Here is a 23,462-nt window from a genome sequence, read left to right on the forward strand (position 1 = left end):
AGTCCTGGAGGGCCGGTGTCCTGCAGAGTTTAGCTCCAACTTGCCTCAACACACCTGCAGGGAAGTTTCTAGTATGCCTAGTAAGAGCTTGATTAGCTGGTTCAGGTGTGTTTGATTAGGGCTGGAGCTAAACTCTGCAGGACACCGGCCCTCCAGGACCGAGTTTGGGCACCCCTGATCTAGTGTGACCATATAATCATGTTTCCTCAACATGCCCTGGCCAGGATTTCTAAACTGCCTATAGTGTCCAGGTTTTGGCTTTGTTTTCCTATTGATGTGCTCTGCACAGTCCTCATATATTTTATGTATGTGTAGTTGCATTGCTTTGACTGTTCTTTGTAGATCCCACCTTCTCTCATGCCATGATTGGTCGATTATGTACAATGCCTGCACACTATTGGTCAAACGACTATTTATTCCCGTCAGTAATTTTGAAAACATTAGGAAAGCAAAGGCAAAACCCAGACATTTTAGGCAATTTAGAAATCCCACCCAGGACATAGAGGGCGTATGGTCTCCCTGTATTATCTTTGTGTTGATGATTGTTTGAAATCCTGCTATCATGGGCCTGTAGGAGGTGCACCAACCTACCATAAATCTACTCAGTTACTGTGATTATTGTCTGCTTGTGGGAGTGTGATCCCATTTGCACTAACCTGGAGGAAGCCCAGCACGAGTCTTTTGAGCTGATGAGTTTTCTGCTCCAGTTTTGACCTCAGAGAAAGAGGCCGATCTGGAGGAGGCAGGAGTCTGGGAGAGGGAGAGAGAGCAGTAGTAAGAAATTGTCAGTTTTTATGGTGACACGTATAGTCCGGTACAAGCAGCACATTAAGATGTGATCTCTAAAAGCAGTGGAGAAAGACTCAACAATAGGAAACTTTACTTTACTAAAAGCCCTGGATCATCTAATGGCATGCTTGAGAGGTTTTTAATGCAAGCACATTTAAAGTAAGACTTAAGACATGAACAAAAGATCAAGTCACACATTCACTCACTGTGGTACCACCGCTAGTGTTGAGAAGGAAGTTAGCAGTGTGGGCGGCAACACGAGGCTGTGTGGCGATTGGCCGGTGACCTAGTGCCATTCCAACAATAGCAGTCATGTGGGTTTCAGTGCCAAAAACATGAATGGGGATACCGGTGGTCTTTCCTGCACAAGCACACACACACAAAAGACATGAACATGAGATTAAGGGCCCTATTTTAACGATCTAAGCGCCAGGTCTAAAGCGCACGGCACAGGTGCACTTAGAGCGTGTCCAAATCCACTTTTGCTAGTTTAACGATGGGAAAAACGGCCGGCGCACCCAGCGCATGGTCTAAAAAGGTTGTCCCTATTCTCTTAATGAGTAATGGGTGTGTTTTGGGCATAACGTGCAATAAACCAATCAAAGTCTCATCTCCCATTCCCTTTAAGAGCCAGTTGCCATGGTGGATCTGCTATTTACATGGTGTAATTTGCAAGAGCAAAGACAGAACGCGTCTCCAGAGAGGAAACGGAGCTGCTTGTGCACGAGCAAATAGGTAGCCTAATTCTGATACATGCAATGACTATCCATTATGACATGTAGGCATTTTTATATTTATGTAGCCTACACAATAATAATCTTTTACATTTTAATACTTTAATTTGTACTATTTGGCATGCTTGTGTGCTGCTGTGTGTGTACCTAACTCTGTGTGTGTAATTAGCAGAGTGTACGCACTGTGGACCCGCCTATACTAACGCGCTCTTTAAATAACAAAAAAAATGACTGCGCCATTGACTTTAAACCAGGCTTTAGTTGGTCAATGGCGCAGTCTATTTTAGTTGCCTCAAAATAACAACGCACCAACAATGCGCCTGAACACACCTTGTTTTCAGACCAGCACGCCCATGAGTGCACAAATGGGTGCAAATGCATTTGCTATTTAAACAATGTGGTGCAGGGCGTGAAAATTATTACTGCGTCGGGCTGAAACTAGCAAAAAACACTTGCGTCATAGGAAACTTTACTTTACTAAAAGCCCTGGATCATCTAATGGCATGCTTGAGAGGTTTTTAATGCAAGCACATTTAAAGTAAGACTTAAGACATGAACAAAAGATCAAGTCACACATTCACTCACTGTGGTACCACCGCTAGTGTTGAGAAGGAAGTTAGCAGTGTGGGCGGCAACACGAGGCTGTGTGGCGATTGGCCGGTGACCTAGTGCCATTCCAACAATAGCAGTCATGTGGGTTTCAGTGCCAAAAACATGAATGGGGATACCGGTGGTCTTTCCTGCACAAGCACACACACACAAAAGACATGAACATGAGATTAAGGGCCCTATTTTAACGATCTAAGCGCCAGGTCTAAAGCGCACGGCACAGGTGCACTTAGAGCGTGTCCAAATCCACTTTTGCTAGTTTAACGATGGGAAAAACGGCCGGCGCACCCAGCGCATGGTCTAAAAAGGTTGTCCCTATTCTCTTAATGAGTAATGGGTGTGTTTTGGGCATAACGTGCAATAAACCAATCAAAGTCTCATCTCCCATTCCCTTTAAGAGCCAGTTGCCATGGTGGATCTGCTATTTACATGGTGTAATTTGCAAGAGCAAAGACAGAACGCGTCTCCAGAGAGGAAACGGAGCTGCTTGTGCACGAGCAAATAGGTAGCCTAATTCTGATACATGCAATGACTATCCATTATGACATGTAGGCATTTTTATATTTATGTAGCCTACACAATAATAATCTTTTACATTTTAATACTTTAATTTGTACTATTTGGCATGCTTGTGTGCTGCTGTGTGTGTACCTAACTCTGTGTGTGTAATTAGCAGAGTGTACGCACTGTGGACCCGCCTATACTAACGCGCTCTTTAAATAACAAAAAAAATGACTGCGCCATTGACTTTAAACCAGGCTTTAGTTGGTCAATGGCGCAGTCTATTTTAGTTGCCTCAAAATAACAACGCACCAACAATGCGCCTGAACACACCTTGTTTTCAGACCAGCACGCCCATGAGTGCACAAATGGGTGCAAATGCATTTGCTATTTAAACAATGTGGTGCAGGGCGTGAAAATTATTACTGCGTCGGGCTGAAACTAGCAAAAAACACTTGCGTCACGCCTGGCGCCGCATTGCACCAAGTGTATGATACAGCCCTAAGTCTCAAAGCTTTGACTATGTACACTTACAAATGTGCACATGCACAAACTCACCAACTTCCCCCATCACTCTTAAACCTTCCTGGTAGTTCGGGCCGCCACGACGGACAAATATAGTGACCTCATGCTCTTTCAGAGGGTCCTGATAATCTTTGATAGCCCTGACGATACCCTGATACATACAAAACAGCCAAACAATCACAAAAAGGGTGTGTGTTACAATATTCACATGTGCAGATAGATGGCACAAATGCACATGCACAGTATGAGGGACTCTATGATCAAACCTTGAATGTTGCCGCTACATTGGTGAAGTTGGCAATGCTGCCTCCAATGATCAGGACTTTACCTACACAAGAGAAAAAAAAACAGTGACACATTAGATACCGCAGATATAATATACATAAAGGAGTGATTCATCGTCTTAATCTGCCTACTTTAGATTTTCAAAATCAAACATACAGAATCTTTCAGGAAAGTTTCAGGTAACATTTATCACATGCCATGGAACATGATCATGGCCTTGATTAAACTATCAGTAGATTTTACCACACACAGTACATCAAAAAATCATTCAAAAGTACATTATAGTGATGACATCTTTCACTTTCTGATTGAAAAAAAATGGGTTAAGCCTTAAGATTGTTAACAAGTTAGCTACCAGTCTAGTAACTTTGAATTAAAAAAATGTTTCTGAAACAAAATTGTTTGGTAATCACAGCAGTATTGATGCTAATAATTACCTCTTAATATAATAATAATAATAATTTATAATATTTCTTTCAATATGACAAAGTAAAAAGAATTTTTCTGGATTTTAACTTTTTATATAAATATAAATTTAATAAACATTTCTTATAGAGGGACAGTTTTAAAAAATCTGGGTGTGGGACAAACCTCTCCAAAATTAAATTTAAAATTAACGAATTATTTCCCCCTAGTATTTAGTGATGAAGTTTTAAAGATTTTACACATTAAAAAATAAAACGTTTAGACAAGACTTGTAAAAAAAATAAATAAAATAAAATAAAAAAATTCATAAAAGCACTTGCTCAAAAAAAAACAAAAACAAATCCTTTTAGGTGAAAGACTTCCAAAGAAAGTTGGACTTTAAGACTTGGACAACAAGGTCTTGGTGGACGTACCATTGGGGTGTTTCTCACGGGTCATGAGGGAGAGGATGGTCTTGGCATAGTCGTACGTTTGTTGCTCACTCGGAGCACCTGAATACTCTCCGTAATTGGCCAGTTCATTGACTCCGCCCAGATCACAGATTGTGTCACTATGAGAGAGGAAAAATGCAATGTTAAACTATTGGCTATTATGCCAAGAATATTTATGACAGAAATCCCAATGAAATCACAACATTAGGAAACACAGGAAATAGAACAAGTCAATATTAACCAGTAAATCTAGCATCCGTTTTATTTGTTCATGGTTTATTTGTTTGTTTATGAGCATTAAAGAGGAAAAAATTTGGTTTCTTGATCCTCTGCTCTACTCTCAGAGGACAGCACGTACACATCCTAATTAGTCTCACAATGCTTTCTCTCGCTCCATCTCCTCTCTCCATCCAGAGAGAAGGACAGATGCAGCAGTGAAAGATAAACCTCTAGATAACTGTTATCAAGCATGGATGGTAATGTCATTTAGCTCTCAGAGTCTGGCTCAGGCAGGTATCTGCTTCATCTCTCAGTCTATGAAGCACAAGATTTCTGCTCATTACACCAGCATCTTTCTTCAAACGGTCTCTTACTGTAAATTGCATATTCCAAGCTACTGTTAAGGATTTCACTCATAAGGATTTCATTTAGAAATGAAAATTCAGTCATTGACTCACCCTCATGTCCTTACAAATCTGTAGGACTTTCTTTCTTTCTGTGGAGCACAAAAGAAGATCTTTTGAACAATGTCTTAGTGTTTTTGTCCAAACAATGAAAGTCAATGAGGTCCAGTGTTGCTTTGGACACCACAGACTTTCACTGTATGGGCAAAACAGTTGAAACATTTTTCAAAGTATCTTGTGTGTTCTGCAGAAGAAATAAAGTACTACAGATTTGGAATGATATGAGAGTCAATGACTGAATCTTTTATTTCTGGATGAAATATCCCTTTAAACTTAAGCAGTTAACACTAAGAGTTAACATTCACACATCATATGCAAACTAGACTAACTCCTGAGTGACAGGTACCTGTAGACGACAGAAGCTCCGCCCCCTGCCACCATAGTCCAGATCCGTCCGCGAGGGTTCAGGAGAGTGAGCTTAAGGCTGGCGCCACTCTTAGCATCTAGATCTGCTATGTATGCCTCCTACAGGAATGTTATGAAAAGGTTTGTGTACTGCACCTTACATCAGTGGCTAAACACAAAATCTGCTGTTTTTTCATTCTCAAGTTTGGTTCAAATCACATGGTAAATTAAAAAAAAAAAAAAAAAAAAAAAAAAAAAAGATGACAAAAAGGTGTATCTACTAGTAAAATGCCATAATTAGAGAAATAAAATGCTTATACATGACAAATAGCAGCAGAAACCAATTAGTTTCAGGTGTGCAGACACAGTAAACAGAAACTTCATAAAATGGCTCGTGGACTGCGTGTTGGCCAAATATTTAATGAATAATTGGCCAAATATTTAACTCTTCCCTGTCCAACCCATATGGATCAACAACTAATTACAGCAGCACATCTGACAGAAAGGTACAAGAGTATACCAAAAGTTATTTATTAAAACACCAACTCTAATTTTATTCCAGCAAAACCAGTCTGTTGTAACAGCTAATGTATCTGTGTGTGTGAGACCAATTAAACCTGCCTTCTGTCAGATAAACATTGCCTCAACACATACTGCCAACAATGACGCAGAGCAGAAAACACATCGTTCTCGCTCTCTGCATGACTCATCACTGTAATCGTGTCTGTGTGTGGTGAATGAATGATTTATGAAAGACTGCCTCTAATTAATTATTAAATCATATACTTTAGAAGTGAAAGTAAGCAAATGCGGCAGAATGAGAGAAGTACAAGCGTCCGCTGATGAATCAACAACCAGTGATAAAGTCAGGCAGTTCCTTCCTGTTCCTAGTTGGGCTTACAGATCAACTCATACAAATTAATACTTAGATGGCATCTGTTATTGAATCACTGAAAATGTACAATATCATCCAACAAAATACACATCTACATGTGATTTTGATTGTTACCTCCGGATAGGCCTCTCTGCCGAAGGGAGGGGGAAACTCCACATCACCCCACTTGGCTTTACACAAGTAATCGGCTGTGGCATCGATTTTAGCAGCCATGTCCAGCACATACACTCCATCCTTAGTGACCACTGACAGAGAGAAAGAGAGCGTTTGTTCATCCCAGTTTCAACTTCACAAACTGATGTCACGTTGCATTTTTTGCCTTCCTTAGGCAATAATGAAATGCACATTTCCACTGAATGCTTCATTTAAATCTCAGTTACTGAATGCTTTGGGTTGCGCTGTGGAAATGCGATGTTGAGGTGCACTTGATGTTTTCACGCGCATTAAAGTGTTTCAATATTTTGATTCTTATTGGCATATATGAATCTTGAGTCATGCATTCCACTGGATGACTATGCGCTTTTATGGTTTAAAAAAAGTGAAATGCTATAAGAAACAAGTGTATTTTCTAACAGCCAACATTCACTGCTTGTTTAAATATGCGAAATGTTAAAAATGTGACTTATTATAGACAAAAACACGAAGAGGAACATCAAAGGAAATTTGAAACTCAGTTCACAACACAGGAACAGATGCCATAGGGCACTCGGGGATTATTAATTAATGCCATATGAAACATTCCCAGTCACCATCAAACAGCATCCATGTTAATTAATTAACCTTAATTTTATCAAATTAAATCTTTCCTCAAAACATTCTATGATGTTTTTTTTCACACTGAGTTGGATCGGAGTTCAGCCTTCAGTAATGAAGGAAAATAAGCAAATCAATATTGTGTACATAAGATTTGTTTTTAGTCATCCAAATGTAATGAGCAAGCAGAACTTTTACTGCCTTGCAAAGAACTGGAAGTGCTTTGTCTTTGGTCTCCATAGAGCGAATCAACAGTGCCTAGACTTTGGGAAGAATTGAATCAGAAGTCCGGCTGGGTGCACAAACGTCATCCATAAGAGACCGTCAGCTGAGGTGGGATGGGCCGCTTTTAAGACTTACCAAGAGGGTTGATCTCCAAGTATGTAAAGTACAAGTCTTCGTACATGTTAAACAAGCCCACCAGGAAACTAATCAACATCCTGCAGGCAAAAAAAAAACATCCATGTAATATTACGTTAACAATATTATTGTTACATTAAATATTTTGAATGTGCTAAACAGACACAAATGAAGTAGTTTAGTTTAGTTCCACCTCATCATTGACTTCACAAAGTAAATATGTGGATTTGTACTTGACAATTTAATGACTGTCATTTAAAACCCAAATGAATGAACAAACATTGGAAATACAAAACCAAACAAAACAGACTTGTTAGAGACTCTGAAATTAAGTTTTTTTCTTTATCCACTGGCACTTGTTTGTTTAAAAGAGTGTTTAAAGGTTTGGGGTTCACAGGACTAAGTTTCTTTAAATACAGCAAAACAGTGATTTATTATAAAATATATTACATTTAAAAAGTTTTTATTTTAATTTGTAACTATAATTTATTCCTGTGATGGTGATGATCATTACTTCAGTGTCACATGATCCATCAGAAACCATTCAGATATGCTGATTTGCTGCTGAAGACACATTTCTTATTATCAATGTTGGAAACGGTTGTGTGCTTAATAGCTTTGTGAAAACAGTGATACACTTTTATTCGAGATTCTTTTATGAAAAGAAAGCTCAAAAATTTTTTATTTGAAATAGAAATCTTTTGTAACATCACTGATGATCCATGCAAAACAAAAAAGTATTCATTCAAAAAGTCAGTAAGCAGCATTTGAAAAAATAAAAATACTGATTAAGAACATAATTTTTGCAATACTGACTACTGATGCTTCTGTAATATTGTATACAAAACAAACTAGAAACAAACAGACTATGAACAGTAATGACACTCGATTAAACGACAGAACTGGTTACTGGTGTGAGCCGGAACAGCTGGTGTTTGAGGTAATAAGGGGAAAATAGAGGGAGATGTGAGGGAGGAGAAAGTGAGAGAATCATCCGTCATCCACCTCATAAAAAAAATTAATTGTGACGGTCTGTAGTCCGGAGAGCACAAATTATACCCGGAATGACAGGGAGACTGAATCACTGGAGGAAGAGGGAGGAACTTGTGGGATGACAATAAATCAGTAAATACACTCAGTGAAAAATAACAAAAGGAGATTTGGGGGGAGGGAAAATTCTGTTTTACGGCACAATATTTGTGAGAGGGAGTTGCATGTTTTATTTCAAGCTGTAATTTTCCTAAAAACGTTGTGTGTGTGTGTGTGTGTGTGTGTGTGTGTTTGACTGACAGTAAGAGAGAGAGAGGAAGAATAAAAGAGATGGATGAACAGAAATAGAGGTGTGTGGATACTGGCCAATGCAGCCAATCCTGTCTCCCCGTCAATCTCAATGTCAGCCAAGACGGTGAGGCCAGCCAGAACGAGATGTCAGTGTATGTGTGCCATCAAAAAGACGGACAGTTTATAGACGTGAATTGAATAATACTGGGGGGTGGGAGGAGACGGGGAAAGATTTCATTTGTGTAATGGATCAAAGTGACCTCAACTAGTGCTGGCACAGCTGAGAGCACCTCGTTTGCTTGTTTGTTCTCCGTTCTTCTCCATCAGTCTAATTTTTTTGCTCACTGTTATCCTGTCTCGATATAGCAAGACCAAGAACTGCCTGAAGCATCTTACATACAGGGATGCAGAAGTGACCCCCAAGGGGGTTTTGAAGCTATTAAATTATGGTTATATTTCCCCTAGAGTGGTTTTTATATGGCAAAGGAAGTTGAATCAGCATATAGCATAAAAAGGAGTTTCTATACAGATTTTAAATCTTGATTTTCATGCACAACTGACAGAAAAAAACAAAAAACTAAACTGCGGACCGGCATAACGATGAAGTGCAAACACCTCAGCACAACACAAAAAGGCTAAATAAACTATACATAAAAACTATAGATGACTAGAATTATAGTCGATAGATTTCACTCTCACTACAATTTAGTGAGAAAATCGATGCATTTCTGCTGAATGGATTAAAATATGTTAAAGGAACACGCCACTATTTTTGAAAATAGGCTCATTTTCTAACTCCCCTAGAGTAAAAAAAATTTAGTTTTACCATTTTTGAATCCATTCAGCCGATCTCCGGGTCTGGCAGTAGCACTTTTAGCTGCAGCTTAGCATAGATCGTTGAATCTGATTAGACCGTTAGCATGAAAATAGTCCCCAACTAGGTAACTATCATTGCGCCTGCTGCACCCATGGTATGGCAGCAAAGTTCCTTGATTATTACGCCGGAATGAGAGTATAGTTCCTAGCCATATCGGCCTAGAAAATCGCAACTCTTCATTTTCCGTCGGTCTTAGTACACGATGTAACTACAGAAGAGTCAAGTTTTAAATAGGAAAAATATAGAAACTCTTTGGTCATTTTTGAGCGAGATGCTAACGGTCTAATCAGATTCAATTATCTATGCTAAGCTACAGCTAAAAGTGCTACCGCCAGACCCGGAGATCGGCTGAATGGATTTGAAAACGGTAAAACTCAACTGTTTAACTCTAGGGGAGTTGGAAAATGATCCTATTTTCAAAAATAGTGGCGTGTTCCTTTAACATTTATACAATATGTAATATTTATTTATTTGATTTGATTGTCTGACTCACTCTTTCTTATCTGCAGGGGCGTGTGTGAGGAGCTGACTCTTGACTGTGTCCGCACTGATCTTCTCATCCACTCCTACCAAGAGTTTCAGGGCTTTAGAGTCCACGTCTCCCACGTCTACACCTCCCTCATGATGGAAGAGCATGTAATCACCTTCACGTGTGGCATAGATACACACGTAAAACTCCTCCTCCTGTGGGAAAGTCACAATTCAACAGTTACCTCTCCCTTCCTCATTTTTGCTCAAGCCAGGTCTCGGATAGTCAAGGTCAAGTTCAAGGTCAGTTTATTTATATAGCACATTTAAAAACAGCTAGTGTATGCCAAAGTGCTGTACATATACAAATAAGTAAATATAGAGATTAAGAGAATAAAAAGAAATGACTCAAAAACACATAATCAATACAAAACACATTAACATACACAAACATACATTTCATCCAAAAGCCAAGGAATACAGATAAGTCTTCAGGCGGGATTTAAAAACAGGAAGGGAAGGCGCAGATCTAATGTCCAGAGGTATGCTGTTCCATAGTCGAGGACCGGCTACAGAAAAAGCCCGATCCCCCTTAAATTTCAAGCGAGAGCGAGGTATATGCAAGAAAAGTTTATCAGAGGATCTGAGAGAGCGAGAGGATTGCTGATAACTGAGAAGTTCGGACAAGTATGATGGGGCTAGATCATTTAATGCTTTATACACAAATAATAAAATCTTAAAATGGATCCTATGCTGCACCGGTAACCAATGAAGAGATGCTAGGACAGGAGAAATGCTTTCTCTCCTCTTAGTACCAGTCAGCAACCTCGCGGCTGCATTCTGGACCAACTGCAAGCGATTCAGCGATGAATGATTGAGACCCATATAAAGCACATTGCAATAATCAAGTCTGGAAGTGATGAAGGCGTGAGTAACTATCTCCAAATCCTTAAACGAGAGCATAGATTTTAATTTGGCTATTTGCCTTAGTTGAAAAAAGCTGCTCTTCACCACAGCACTTATCTGTTTTTCAAATTTCAGATCAGTGTCAAAAATCACACCTAAGTTTTTAGCAAAAGGATGAATGTTTGATGACATAGAATCTAGATTAATAGTGATATCAGAGACAGCACCTGAGGGTCCAAAGACAACAATCTCAGTTTTGCTCTCATTTAGTTGGAGAAAGTTTCTGCCAGTCCAGCCTTTAATATCTTCAAAGCAATTAAAAAGGTCAGAATAAGAGTGATCAGAGTTGAGAGGAATGTAGATCTGAGTATCGTCAGCATAACAATGATATGAAATATTATATTTCCTCATGATCGAACCCAAGGGGAGCATATACAAACAAAATAAGATAGGCCCCAAGAGGGACCCCTGAGGTACCCCATAGGTGAGCGGTGCAGAAGGAGAGGACGAGTGTCCAATCATCACCTTAGCTGATCTATCGGAGAGGTATGATGAGAACCAATCCAGTGCCGTGCCCCTAATGCCAACTTCATTAGTAATCCATTAACATACAATATCATAATTTTACAATGATTTAAATAACACAACCCCTACTATAAAAATTTATATTAGCAGCAAAATAGTTAATAATAATAATAATAGCTGCAGAATTATATTGTTATTATTATTATTATTATTAATAACAATTCTGCATCTAACATACATTTTTATTATTCCATTTTATTTGACTAATTTTAATTATTATTAATAATAATAATAATAATAATAATTCCAATAAATGACCAAATAAAATATATGTTAGATGCATAATTAACTGTGTCTTATAATAATACAATAATTCTGCCGCTTTTATTATTATTATACAACAATTAAATTAACCATTTCATTCATATACACAGTTATGATTATTACAGTTATTATTATTATTATTATTATTATTATGCATTCATGGGCTCACCTGCTTGTGGGCTACGAAGGGCTCAATCAGGAAGTTTTTGAGGATCCCTTTAGCCTTCCCCACCTGAGAGACAGAGATGTTCATTTTAAAAGCTTATGCTAGTATATAAGGCTTTCCATAAGGGTTAAATGTCAGAAATTGCCTTTGGTCTGAATCTAAAAGCTTCTCCTAATGAAAAACACACAATGAAAAGAGAATTATGTAAGAGGCAGAAGAAAAGGAGGCCAGAGATGGGAAGGAGGAGGTAAAGAAAAGGAGAGCAAGTGTTCATACAGTCTAAAGCCTTGTGTTGAGCACCAGTGACTGGACCTCAGTGTTCAGGGACTCTGAGAAAAACGAAAGATTTGACAAGCAGAGCCGTAAGCCAAACACACACACACACACAAAACAATCTCATTTGTGCTGCAGTCAAAACAGTGGGCCAAAAGGCCAGTTGATATAAATCAGCTAGAAAGAGAGAGGAAGGCGAGGTGACATTTCAAAGAAAGAAAGAAAGAGAGAAAGAGAGAAAGAGAGAGAAAGAGAGAGAGAAAATAAAGGAAAATACACAGGAGCTATGACCAGTCTAGCAGACGAAAGACAGAGAGAGACCTTGCAGAAATAACCTACAAAAAATGTGCAGCATACAGCTAGAAAGAGAGAGGAAGGTGAGGTGACATTTCAAAGAAAGAAAGAAAGAGAGAAAGAGAGAAAGAGAGAGAAAGAGAGAGAGAGAAAATAAAGAGATGACAAGGTGGGAAAACGATGAAACGCTCCCTTGAAAGAGGGAGAGTACACAGGAGCTATGACCAGTCTAGCAGACGAAAGACAGAGAGAGACCTTGCAGAAATAACCTACAAAAAATGTGCAGCATACGACAGCAAAACACAAAAATATTATAAGAAGAAAACAATGTCTGTCTTTCTCTCAGCAATATGTTTTTGGCCCTCAGGCAACGCTGAACGCAGGACATGACATTTAATATACTGGGTTACATAAACTGCACACACAGCAAATGCAATTTACACATAATTTACACATTAATATGCCAATGAAACTAAAGATAAAGGTTAAGAGGTGGTTTGGGTATCTGTCCTCACCGTTGTCTCCTTCATAAGGCGGGTTTGGAGCCATTCCTTCACGCCCTCCAGATCCAGGTTCACACCCACCAGTCCCAGTTTTCCTCTGCGCTTGATCAGCTGATCTGGCTTAACAACCAACCGCTGGACAGAAGCATGACATATTAATTATCATTTATTAGGTTAAGCATCATATCCACCTTTTTCCTGAATGCCCGAATCATTACGGATAAGTGCATTACATTTCCGGTCTCTGGTGTTTCTAGTCAAATTAACGCGTTTAAAAAAAAAAAAGGATAATATAATGTTAAATCTATGAAAATAGTTTAAGAAAGTACATGGCACCATAGTTTCATCACTTTACACTGTAAAGTTTACAGTATCCCAATGACCGTCTTTTTGCAATCAATGTAACTTTTTGCAGTAACCCGTCATAGTTTAATGAATGGGTGGATGACGAAGCGACACGAGGTAAGCTGCACTGAATACACATGTGCACACATATCCTACATACAGCTCCCGATTGGGGCGATGTTCACGGGATTTTGTCCACAAAATGATAAGAGCACACATTATTTTAACATTTTATTATTTTACACAGAGTATTTTCAATTAAGCGCTGCAAGTCATGCTCATTTTCTCTTGTCAGCATTTGACATCAGCATCAGTTGACCTTTTTACCCCATTTTAACATAGATTTTTAGGGAGACTGAAACACAAGATCATCCAAAAGGAAGTTAGAATTCATCATGTCAATCCGCTCATCGGTTACTCTGGGGGAAAAAAAAAAGTGGATTATTGCAAAAACAACAATGAATGGAAAATTATGGGAATTCAAGAATTTGACAAACTGTAACAAAATGACTAGTTTGAAACAGACTACGAGATCTAGAATGGTCTGAATTTTCACTTCAACTTTGTTTTAAAATTTTAAAGATCATCGCAAGGTTTAAATTAACCGAAATCCTCTTCCAGGTTTAAATGAACATGGTCTCAGGCTTTTGAAGCCCATTGTGTGTTAAATAAAACTGGACTTCCTTGTTCATTTTTAGAAACACAAACAGAAGGCGGGAGGGCGGTCAAAAGAAATTTCATGATTTCCTAATTAAGCCCGTCTCAGTCACTGACTAAAGATAGGGAGGGGACAGAGAGACCATGAGTCATATCTAATATCATTAACCCTCTGGCTCCTCCATAAAAGGTGATTAAGAGTGCTTTTTCAGCAGAAACTGTCCCTGTACTGTCTGCTACGCTCACTTTAGCTCCCTTAATTGATGTGCTAGTCAAGTAGCATACTAATGACCGCCATCCTCTCCGCCAACATCTTCAATGTCTCACTATGCGATTTCTTTTACTTATTTATCCCTCACGAGTCTTCAGCAAAATTTCCCTTTATACATCTAATTGGTTGGAACTGCTGGTAACAGTGCATTCGATGGATGATTTGTGAATCATTTAGAGAAACTATTCTGTTAATAATGGCAATAACTGCTACAAACTCAATTTAAAACCTATGCATACAGTACATAGTATTAATGTATTGCAATAAAAATATGTACATTTCTTACTAATATATATTTTAGAAACAAATATATATATGTAATATATAATTAATTTAATTTAATGAAGATATAATTGAATGAATAAAAATATTATTATTTTATATTATAATACAATTAAACAATATTTATATCATATATTATATTTACAATATTTATATTATATAGTTTTTGAATAGAGATCAAAACCAAGTGTTACCAATTACTAGCCAAGAGTACATAATGATCCATTTTGCAACAGTTTGTAAATGTGTCGGAGACGAACACAGACAATGAGTTCTCTAATTCCACCTGTACTATTTGTTTTAATTACTGGCCTATGTATAAGTGCCTCATGGACACAAGTCATTTTTGATCATTGGCATCACTTGGCAGTTGCAGTTTTACCTCAAGTCCAAATGTCACCCCAGATCGATTTTTTTTACCAACAGCTGTCTTACCTCCGTCAGAAGCCAGGGGTGATCCTGAACCAGTCGCTTCCAGTCAGTTTCTGCCGTCACGTTAGCATAGCAAAAGCGGTTCTGTATGGCGGCTGTAGTGCAAATGTGTTTGTAAAGAAAATCCTTCCCTGTCTGCTCAGAGATGGCTTTGGCTGACATGGTGCTAGATGACTAAAGCACTGCAGAGAAAAACACACAGCAACTCATTAGCCATCAGTCACTTGAGACCAATAAATGAGCAGCACTTTTTAAAAAATGCTCTACAAAACTGCAACAGGTCAGATCAGTGCAATAAATAAAAAAGTAAATAAATAAATAAAGGCTATATAAAATCAAAAATCAATCAATCAATCAATAAATAAATACTTTCTGCTAGATTTGCTGTGACACACTTTGTTACCATAGTTTAATAGACACAAATAAGATTTACAAGTCACTGACATTTGCACAACAAAAAAAAAAAGGTATACAAGGGTATACATTTTTATTTAATATACAACACATAAGATAAATACATGAAGCCAAGTTACTTTGTCCATTCTGCATTAACTGGGAAACTAACACCCTTGCTACACATTTAAATTACACAATGCTTACATTTAAATAGCATGCTGCTGACACAGACACAAATGTTTTGTCATTTTCCATGTTTTTTTCTCTCACTATTATTACATTTCTCTTTGTTTATCTGCTGATCTATCTCTTTACCTTTCCCTGAATCAGGAAAGGCAGCTAAAAATAGGCTTGATGCTCACTCTGATTCGATTAGCCCTGGACTTTGTGCGGTGCACGAGAGCAACATTCAACTGCAGTCTGACTGACACATGACAGAAGGGCAATCAGGCACAAATCAGCTGAACTTTCTTGAACCAAAAGAAAACCATTTCTCTGTTTATCTGCTGATCTATCTCTTTACCTTTCCCTGAATCAGGAAAGGCAGCTAAAAATTGGCTTGATGCTCACTCTGATTTGATTAGCCCTGGACTTTGTGCGGTGCACGAGAGCAACATTCAACTGCAGTCTGACTGACACATGACAGAAGGGCAATCAGGCACAAATCAGCTGAACTTTCTTGAACCAAAAGAAAACCCATCCAGACAGACAGTACAGTCTGAGGTGCAGACAATGTCTTTATAACCAATTACACTAAATCTTAGTACACCTATTTGAGCTAGTTGTTGTTGTTTCCATTCTCTTTATCAACAGTGCAACAGTGAAAACTCTCATACATGAGTGCATTTGTGACTGGCAGGCTGAGGTCTCATTCAGATGACATCACCGCCGCCTGTCTGAACCCTGTCAGGACGTGCAGAAGAACGAGAGTGCCGGGCTGTCAGTGGGGTCAACATACCCCGTCTTTGTTTCAAAAAGACAAGATAAACCAGTCGGCAGAGAATGACAAGAAAAACCAACTCTAATAGCAAATCTCAATCTGCATTCAACACCATAGTGTGCATAGGCTGAAACAACACAGACAATATATGGATCCAATGATTCAAAAATGAATACACTACCATTGAAAAGATTTTTTCCCCCCTTTTTTTTTCGTTGGAGAAAGAAATTACTACTTTTATTTAGCAAGAACGCATTCAATGAATAATAATGATTTCTATTTCAAATAAACTTTGTTCTTTTGAACTTTCTATTCATCAAAGAATCATTAAAAAATGCATCATATTCGAATGATTTTTGAAGGATCATGTGACACGGACTGTAAAATTTACCATGGGTTCTTTCAAAAACATTTTTAAAGATCCTACTGACTCCAAACTTTTGAACAGTCGTGTATTTAATAATCTTTTTTCTTTTAACAAATGGAAAAAAAAAAAATTAACAAAAACTAACATCCTAAAAAATGCATTTATTTATTTACACATCAGCAACAATGCCTATATTTTCACAGCAAGTTGATCAAACAATTTTAAAACACAACATTACAATAAAAAAAACTACTTAATTTCTTTCAATCTGATATTTGATAAAATCCTAAAAATGTTTCCAGGTTTCTGTTTTATCTATTAAAACATTAAACATTAAAAGCATTGCCTATTACTAACATTCCAAAAAAGGCCTCAGAACCTTTTACTGATTTATGGATAAAATTGTCTGCAAGGACAAAGTAATGCTCCAAATAAGAATGTCATTTTATCTTCTTTATGCACCTTGAGAATGGTCTCACTTTTTTTCCACCGCTCCCCTTCTGCGATGAGAATTAATGTGGATGTATGTGGCGAGGAGAACAGAGTGTTCAGTTACTGTAACAGACAGTCCGGTCCTTGACCCAGCAATTTACTAATGAAGAGAGAGAAACCGCTCCACCCCCAAAGCCCTCCCTGCACATCACCCACCCAAATCACTAGAGTGCGGTAAATGTACGTACAGACAGTAAAGAAAACAACGCATTCAAAGACTTCTGTAGTCAGCATTGTTCTGATAAAAAGCCCAAAAAAACAAACAAAAAAAAAACAACAACATCGTACCACACCCAGTCCCTCACTCACACATTGCTGTATCAATGTACATCTAGATTTGACATCCAGCATCACTGCAAACATCGGCCTGAAGGAAGTGATGAGTCATAGTGGACTCACAGAGACCAGTGATGTAAAACAAGTTAAGCACAATACCACAGAAAACCAAGAAAACTTGTAAAATCAAGCACAGACTACATCCAAAAAAATAGATCAAGGTGCAGCTTTTAAAATATAATCAAATGGAGCACAGAGGTTCCATAATTCACACCCTAAAACTGGTCTTTAAAATGCTTTTATACACTGTAAAAAAAAAGATTTTTCAAAGCAAATAAAAAATAAAGATTATTGGAGTATGCCTTGCAAGAAACTACTATTTCAGTCTTTCGACTTCAAAATATCATGTGTAATTCAATGTGTTACTTGCCAATTCTTTGTAATTATTTGTGACGTTTACTAGCTTCTTACTTAACTTAAGTAAAAACTGTTTCTCCACAAAAAAACATTTTCTGTAAGTTGAGGTCTACATTCACATCTCTTACGAAATATCACACTACTGTGACCACTGCATGCAGCAAAATTTTTGACAGAGATATTGCTTCCCCACTAAAACTGCAGAAACTTTGTATTAGAAAATAAAATCAAAACAAGAAGTTACAGTAGGATTCTGACAGCTTACACTTACTGGAAAACATAGCATATTTTTGGGCTAGTAACAATAACTACAGAAACAAAGTTTATCATGGTACATTTTTGTAATATAAATGAGCAAGAGAAAACCTAGCAGTGTGTTTCTAGATTCAATAGATTTGTTTGTTTGTTTATGATTTAACGCCATGCGAGCTACCTTGGCTATATTCATTGCGAGAACTAGGTTAGTTAAGTAAAATTCAGTTTTTAAATTTGATCTTAGATAAAAATTCTAAAACTAAACCTGGCCTTCATTTAAAAATCTTTCCATAAAAGTCAACAGAAAAATAATGAGTTCTGACAGACTTTAAACTATTACAATCCATCAAAATATGCTTCAAAGATAATGGATTCTGGCATAAAGAACATAAAGGAGGATCTTCACCCGCCAACAGAAAACTATGGGTTAGTCTGGAATGTGGATTCAGTAGATAGTCTCAGCTACAGCGACTGATTAGTCATGTACTTTCCTATATTACTGCTGCAGAGTGTTTTAGTAGTATTGATCCTACTGCACGCAGAATTACCAGTGACCTGATATGACCCCATTTACAAAGGTACGGTAATGGCATCAGATGGTAATTACATTTACATTTACATTTAGTAATTTAGCAGACACTTTTATCCAAAGCAACTTACAAATGATATATTATACACACACACATATACAGGTGCATCTCAATAAATTAGAATGCATTGTGTGCGTTCATTTATTTCAGTAATTCAACTCAAATTGTGAAACTCGTGTATTAATCAGTGCACACAGACTGAAGTAGTTTAAGTCTTTGGTTATTTTAATTGTGATGATTTTGGCTCACATTTAACAAAAACCCACCAATTCACTATCTCAACAAATTAGAATATGGTGACATGCCAATCAGCTAATCAACTCAAAACACCTGCAAAGGTTTCCTGAGCCTTCAAAATGGTCTCTCAGTTTGGTTCACTAGGCTACACAATCATGGGGAAGACTGCTGATCTGACAGTTGTCCAGAAGACAATCATTGACACCCTTCACAAGGAGGGTAAGCCACAAACATTCATTGCCAAAGAAGCTGGCTGTTCACAGAGTGCTGTATCCAAGCATGTTAACAGAAAGTTGAGTGGAAGGAAAACATTAAACCCGTATTTGATTATCGCTATTTGAAAAAATTGTGGTAAATACTGCTTAGCGTTAAGCAAAGTTAGTAAGAGTCTCATGCAGAGTAGGTTACGTTTTGTGTGAAAACATGACTAAAGGCAGACTGCTGAGAGAAATTATATGAAAGAACGTATGATTGAATGAATTGTATGAATGCATAAGGGGGAACCGACTGTCTTCAGAAAAGTTTTGATGGCATTTGCTTTTCATCTTCCCTCTGTGTAATGCGTAATAAAGCAAGTGCAGCGCTGTTTTGTTAACAGAGGTTACCAGGGAAACAGCTCGATTTCTGTTGTTCCATAAGCACCACCTGGGGCCAGTTGCATAAACTTAGACACTATGTTAAGACAGTGTCTTAAGAACTAGTTTGACCAACTAGCAGTTAACCAAGGGGCAAGAAGTCTTAGGCTATTTTTCGGATTCAAGTTAGACCAAGCTATGTTTTTATGTAAGCGTTTCAAAAAAAGTTATGAGCAGTCTTAAAACTTTTTTTTAGATGACTAACTTTTAAGACTAGTCTAAGCCTTTTATGCAACCAGTCCCTGCTCTCAGACAGTGGATTTACATTTTCCTTCAGCCTGTCTGCCTATTTTGTCCAGACTAAGGCAAAAACCAGACCAAATTTTTGTAGTAAATCTTAACCGGTCGATGGAAAATAGGAATATATATTGTGTGTTTGATTGGTCCAGACGCTACACAAGTAATCCACTCGTTTCACTAGTAACTACTCACAAAATACAAATTCTAATTCCTTTGCTACTAGTCACTATACCAATGGAATAGTTGCTTGGTATTACTGGGATAGTGACTAGTAGCAAGGGAATAGGTACTAGTGTCTAAAGCACATGTGACTAATTGACTAGTCACAACTGCAATATGCACTGGTGACTAATTGAATAGGTATCAGTCTCTGAAGGAACTAGTAGCAGTGTGCAAGTGCCAAATCTAATTAATAGCAACTAGTGAAACCAAAAATCATACTGGTCACTATTTAATTACATACTAATAATTGAAAGATAATATTAGACAAAATAAATACTAATAAGTTAAGGAGTATCATCTTGTCTCCAGCCTAGACGCTAATTAACTAAAGGAAATGAGCTGAATTGAATTCATTTCTTTTAAAGCTTCTTGTGTGTTTTGTTTTTGAAGAACATAAAACGCATTTTACACTTCCGTATACGTGAAAGGTGTTAACGAAGCCATTCATTCATTTAAATTACAGGTAAAGACCAGTAGAACCTGTCTCCGCACGGGTCTGTAATGTACGACTGATTTTCATGATCAAAATAACATGCATGTAGACAAGCTATGCTAGAGTTCGTCACCCTGATCCATACAGTGTTTTTGGCAGAAAGAGCTGTGTCACTGTACGTTTTATATTTTCTGTTTCTTATTTTCGCTAAATGTACTTGCAAATGAGAGACTGCTTTCAGTATACACGGTTTATATTACTAGTACGCTGAGGTTTTAAGTCACTTACCAGTGCATGCACTTCTAACGCTTCTAGCAGGTTTTCTCCTTTCAGGGAGCTCCTAGTGTAAGGAGTCTGGCTGAGAGTGTTGACAGGCGAGATATGGTTGCAGGAGACACTTTTTCCTCCAGAAAGCGTGGCTGCTCGCTCCCTCCCTCTTTCACTGCGCTTTCAGCCTTTCCTGTTTACGCTAATTAACTAAAGGAAATGAGCTGAATTTAATTCATTTCTTTTAAAGCTTCTTGTGTGTTTTGTTTTGTTTTTGAAGAACATAAAACGCATTTTACACTTCCGTATACGTGAAAGGTGTTAACGAAGCCATTCATTCATTTAAATTACAGGTAAAGACCAGTAGAACCTGTCTCCGCACGGGTCTGTAATGTACGACTGATTTTCATGATCAAAATAACATGCATGTAGACAAGCTATGCTAGAGTTCGTCACCCTGATCCATACAGTGTTTTTGGCAGAAAGAGCTGTGTCACTGTACGTTTTATATTTTCTGTTTCTTATTTTCGCTAAATGTACTTGCAAATGAGAGACTGCTTTCAGTATACACGGTTTATATTACTAGTACGCTGAGGTTTTAAGTCACTTACCAGTGCATGCACTTCTAACGCTTCTAGCAGGTTTTCTCCTTTCAGGGAGCTCCTAGTGTAAGGAGTCTGGCTGAGAGTGTTGACAGGCGAGATATGGTTGCAGGAGACACTTTTTCCTCCAGAAAGCGTGGCTGCTCGCTCCCTCCCTCTTTCACTGCGCTTTCAGCCTTTCCTGTTTCTCCTACGCCGACATCTGACGATGGCCTTGGCTGATTTCTTCTGTCTCTGATTGGCTCTCGCCATCCGCTGTGCTTCGAGGCCACGCCCACTCGAACAGTGAACGATTCATCGGACCGGACGGAAAATGACCCGAATGTGCAATGTGGACCGACTTTTGAAAGTGGCGATTTCTAAAATTGTCACAATTATTTATATTTTGCCAGACAAGCAAACAATCATTGCTAGCAATTGCGCCATACTGCACGCACAGTCTGGTCACATATGCAGGTCATATTGTAATAATTAGAGTATTTAATTTACAATCACTTTAATCACTTATAAATTATAATCAGAAAACAACAACCATTATTTTCACAAAATAATGTTCACATTTGCTAACCAAAGACTGAATCATTAATCAATATACACAAATTCAGAGGCTTTCTCAAAGCCAGGCAGCACATTCCCGTCTTTTGCACAAGAGTCATTTAAAATTAAATTAGCTCCATATCTAATGCTCCACGTCAGATAAAATCGGAGCTTTTCAGGTGAATTAATTGGCCTTTACAAAGGGCACTGCCGCACTGGCTGTTGCTAATGCACTGTTTGGCTCCTCTGTCCATAGCAGCATCAGTTAATGGGTTTGAAAAGCTCTAGCCAGGAGACATGACTCAACCTGAAATCACAAAACAGACAGTACAGGCTTTAAATAGAAACATAAGCATTGATCACTGGATGTCAACAGTGTTTGCAGAAGCAAGACTCTGATAATAAGTCAGTTTGGAGACCACAAGTTTATCAGCGTGGCAAAAATCTTAGTCAGGGTAGTGATATTTCATTTTTGACAGGAATGAAAACGAGTCTGTGAGGGATAGAAGTACAATGCGTTCAATGGATTGTTCTGTTGTGTAACAACATGCCAATTATCAAGCTGACGAAAAAAATAATTTAAGTAGACAAAAAATATGTGAAAATTACGTGGTTTTACACCGTGTATGCCATTGTAAAGTCTGAAAGTCACAGCTGTTTACACCTGAATAAGGTCTACAGGGTCAGTGTCCAGTTGCAAGAAAATCATTAGCTGTATGAAGTTATTTTATCTTCTGCAGCTGGCTCTAAATGGTTAAAGCCGGCACAGTTGTTCATTGTGAAAACACACACGCATGCATATACAGTGGTGTGAAAAAGGGTTGGCCCCCTTCCTGATTTCTTATTTTTTTGCATGTTTGTCACACTTTAATGTTTCAGATCATCAAACAAATTTAAATATTAGTCAAAGATAACACAAGTAAACACAACATGCAGTTTTTAAATTAAGGTTTTTATTATTAAGGGAAAACAAAATCCAAAACTACATGGCCCTGTGTGAAGAAGTGTTTGCCCCCGTTTAAAACTGTGGTTTATCACACCTGAGTTCAATTTCTCTAGCCACACCCAGGCCTGATTACTGCCACACCTGTTCGCAATCAAGAAATCTCTTAACTAGGACCTGCCTGTCAAAGTGAAGTAGACCAAAAGATCCTCAAAAGCTAGACATCATGCCGAGATCCAAAGAAATTCAGAAACAAATGAGAAAGAAAGTAATTGAAATCTATCAGTCTGGAAAAGGTTATAAAGCCATTTCTAAAGCGTTGGGACTCCAGCGAACCACAGTGAGAGCCATTATTCACAAATGGAAAAAACATGGAACAGTGGAGAACCTTCCCAGGAGTGGCCGGCCGACCAAAATTACCCCAAGAGCACAGCGACGACTCATCCAAGAGGTCACAAAAGACCCCACAACAACATCCAAAGAACTGCAGGCCTCACTTGCCTCAGATAAGGTCAGTGTTCATGACTCCACCATAAGAAAGAGACTGGGCAAAAATGGACTGCATGGCAGAGTTCCAAGACGAAAACCGCTACTGAGCAAAAAGAACATAAAGGCTCATCTCAGTTTTGCCAGAAAACATCTTGACGATCCCCAAGACTTTTGGGAAAATACT

The 23,462-nt window shown here is 38.1% G+C and overlaps 1 protein-coding gene across 1 annotated transcript in view; it reads right to left on the reverse strand.

Annotated features, from left to right (window-relative positions):
• LOC107687019 (ATP-citrate synthase-like) overlaps positions 1–21,507 on the reverse strand; it is a 29,491-nt gene extending 7,984 nt beyond the window's left edge. Inside the window, exons 1-13 of the mRNA XM_016484157.1 lie at positions 21,319–21,507; positions 14,944–15,122; positions 12,966–13,088; positions 11,887–11,949; positions 9,988–10,178; positions 7,337–7,416; positions 6,338–6,468; positions 5,330–5,448; positions 4,283–4,419; positions 3,425–3,486; positions 3,192–3,309; positions 2,109–2,263; positions 657–750 (exon numbers count right to left, since the gene is read on the reverse strand). Of these exons, the coding sequence (XP_016339643.1) occupies positions 657–750; positions 2,109–2,263; positions 3,192–3,309; positions 3,425–3,486; positions 4,283–4,419; positions 5,330–5,448; positions 6,338–6,468; positions 7,337–7,416; positions 9,988–10,178; positions 11,887–11,949; positions 12,966–13,088; positions 14,944–15,102 (1,432 nt within the window). The 5' untranslated portion in view covers positions 15,103–15,122; positions 21,319–21,507. The remainder of the gene's footprint in view (positions 1–656; positions 751–2,108; positions 2,264–3,191; positions 3,310–3,424; positions 3,487–4,282; positions 4,420–5,329; positions 5,449–6,337; positions 6,469–7,336; positions 7,417–9,987; positions 10,179–11,886; positions 11,950–12,965; positions 13,089–14,943; positions 15,123–21,318) is intronic.
• Positions 21,508–23,462: the final 1,955 nt, after the last annotated feature.

Source organism: Sinocyclocheilus anshuiensis, unplaced genomic scaffold (genome assembly GCF_001515605.1).
Source record: "Sinocyclocheilus anshuiensis isolate Anshui unplaced genomic scaffold, SAMN03320099.WGS_v1.1 scaffold1287, whole genome shotgun sequence".
Classification (NCBI taxonomy): domain Eukaryota; kingdom Metazoa; phylum Chordata; class Actinopteri; order Cypriniformes; family Cyprinidae; genus Sinocyclocheilus; species Sinocyclocheilus anshuiensis.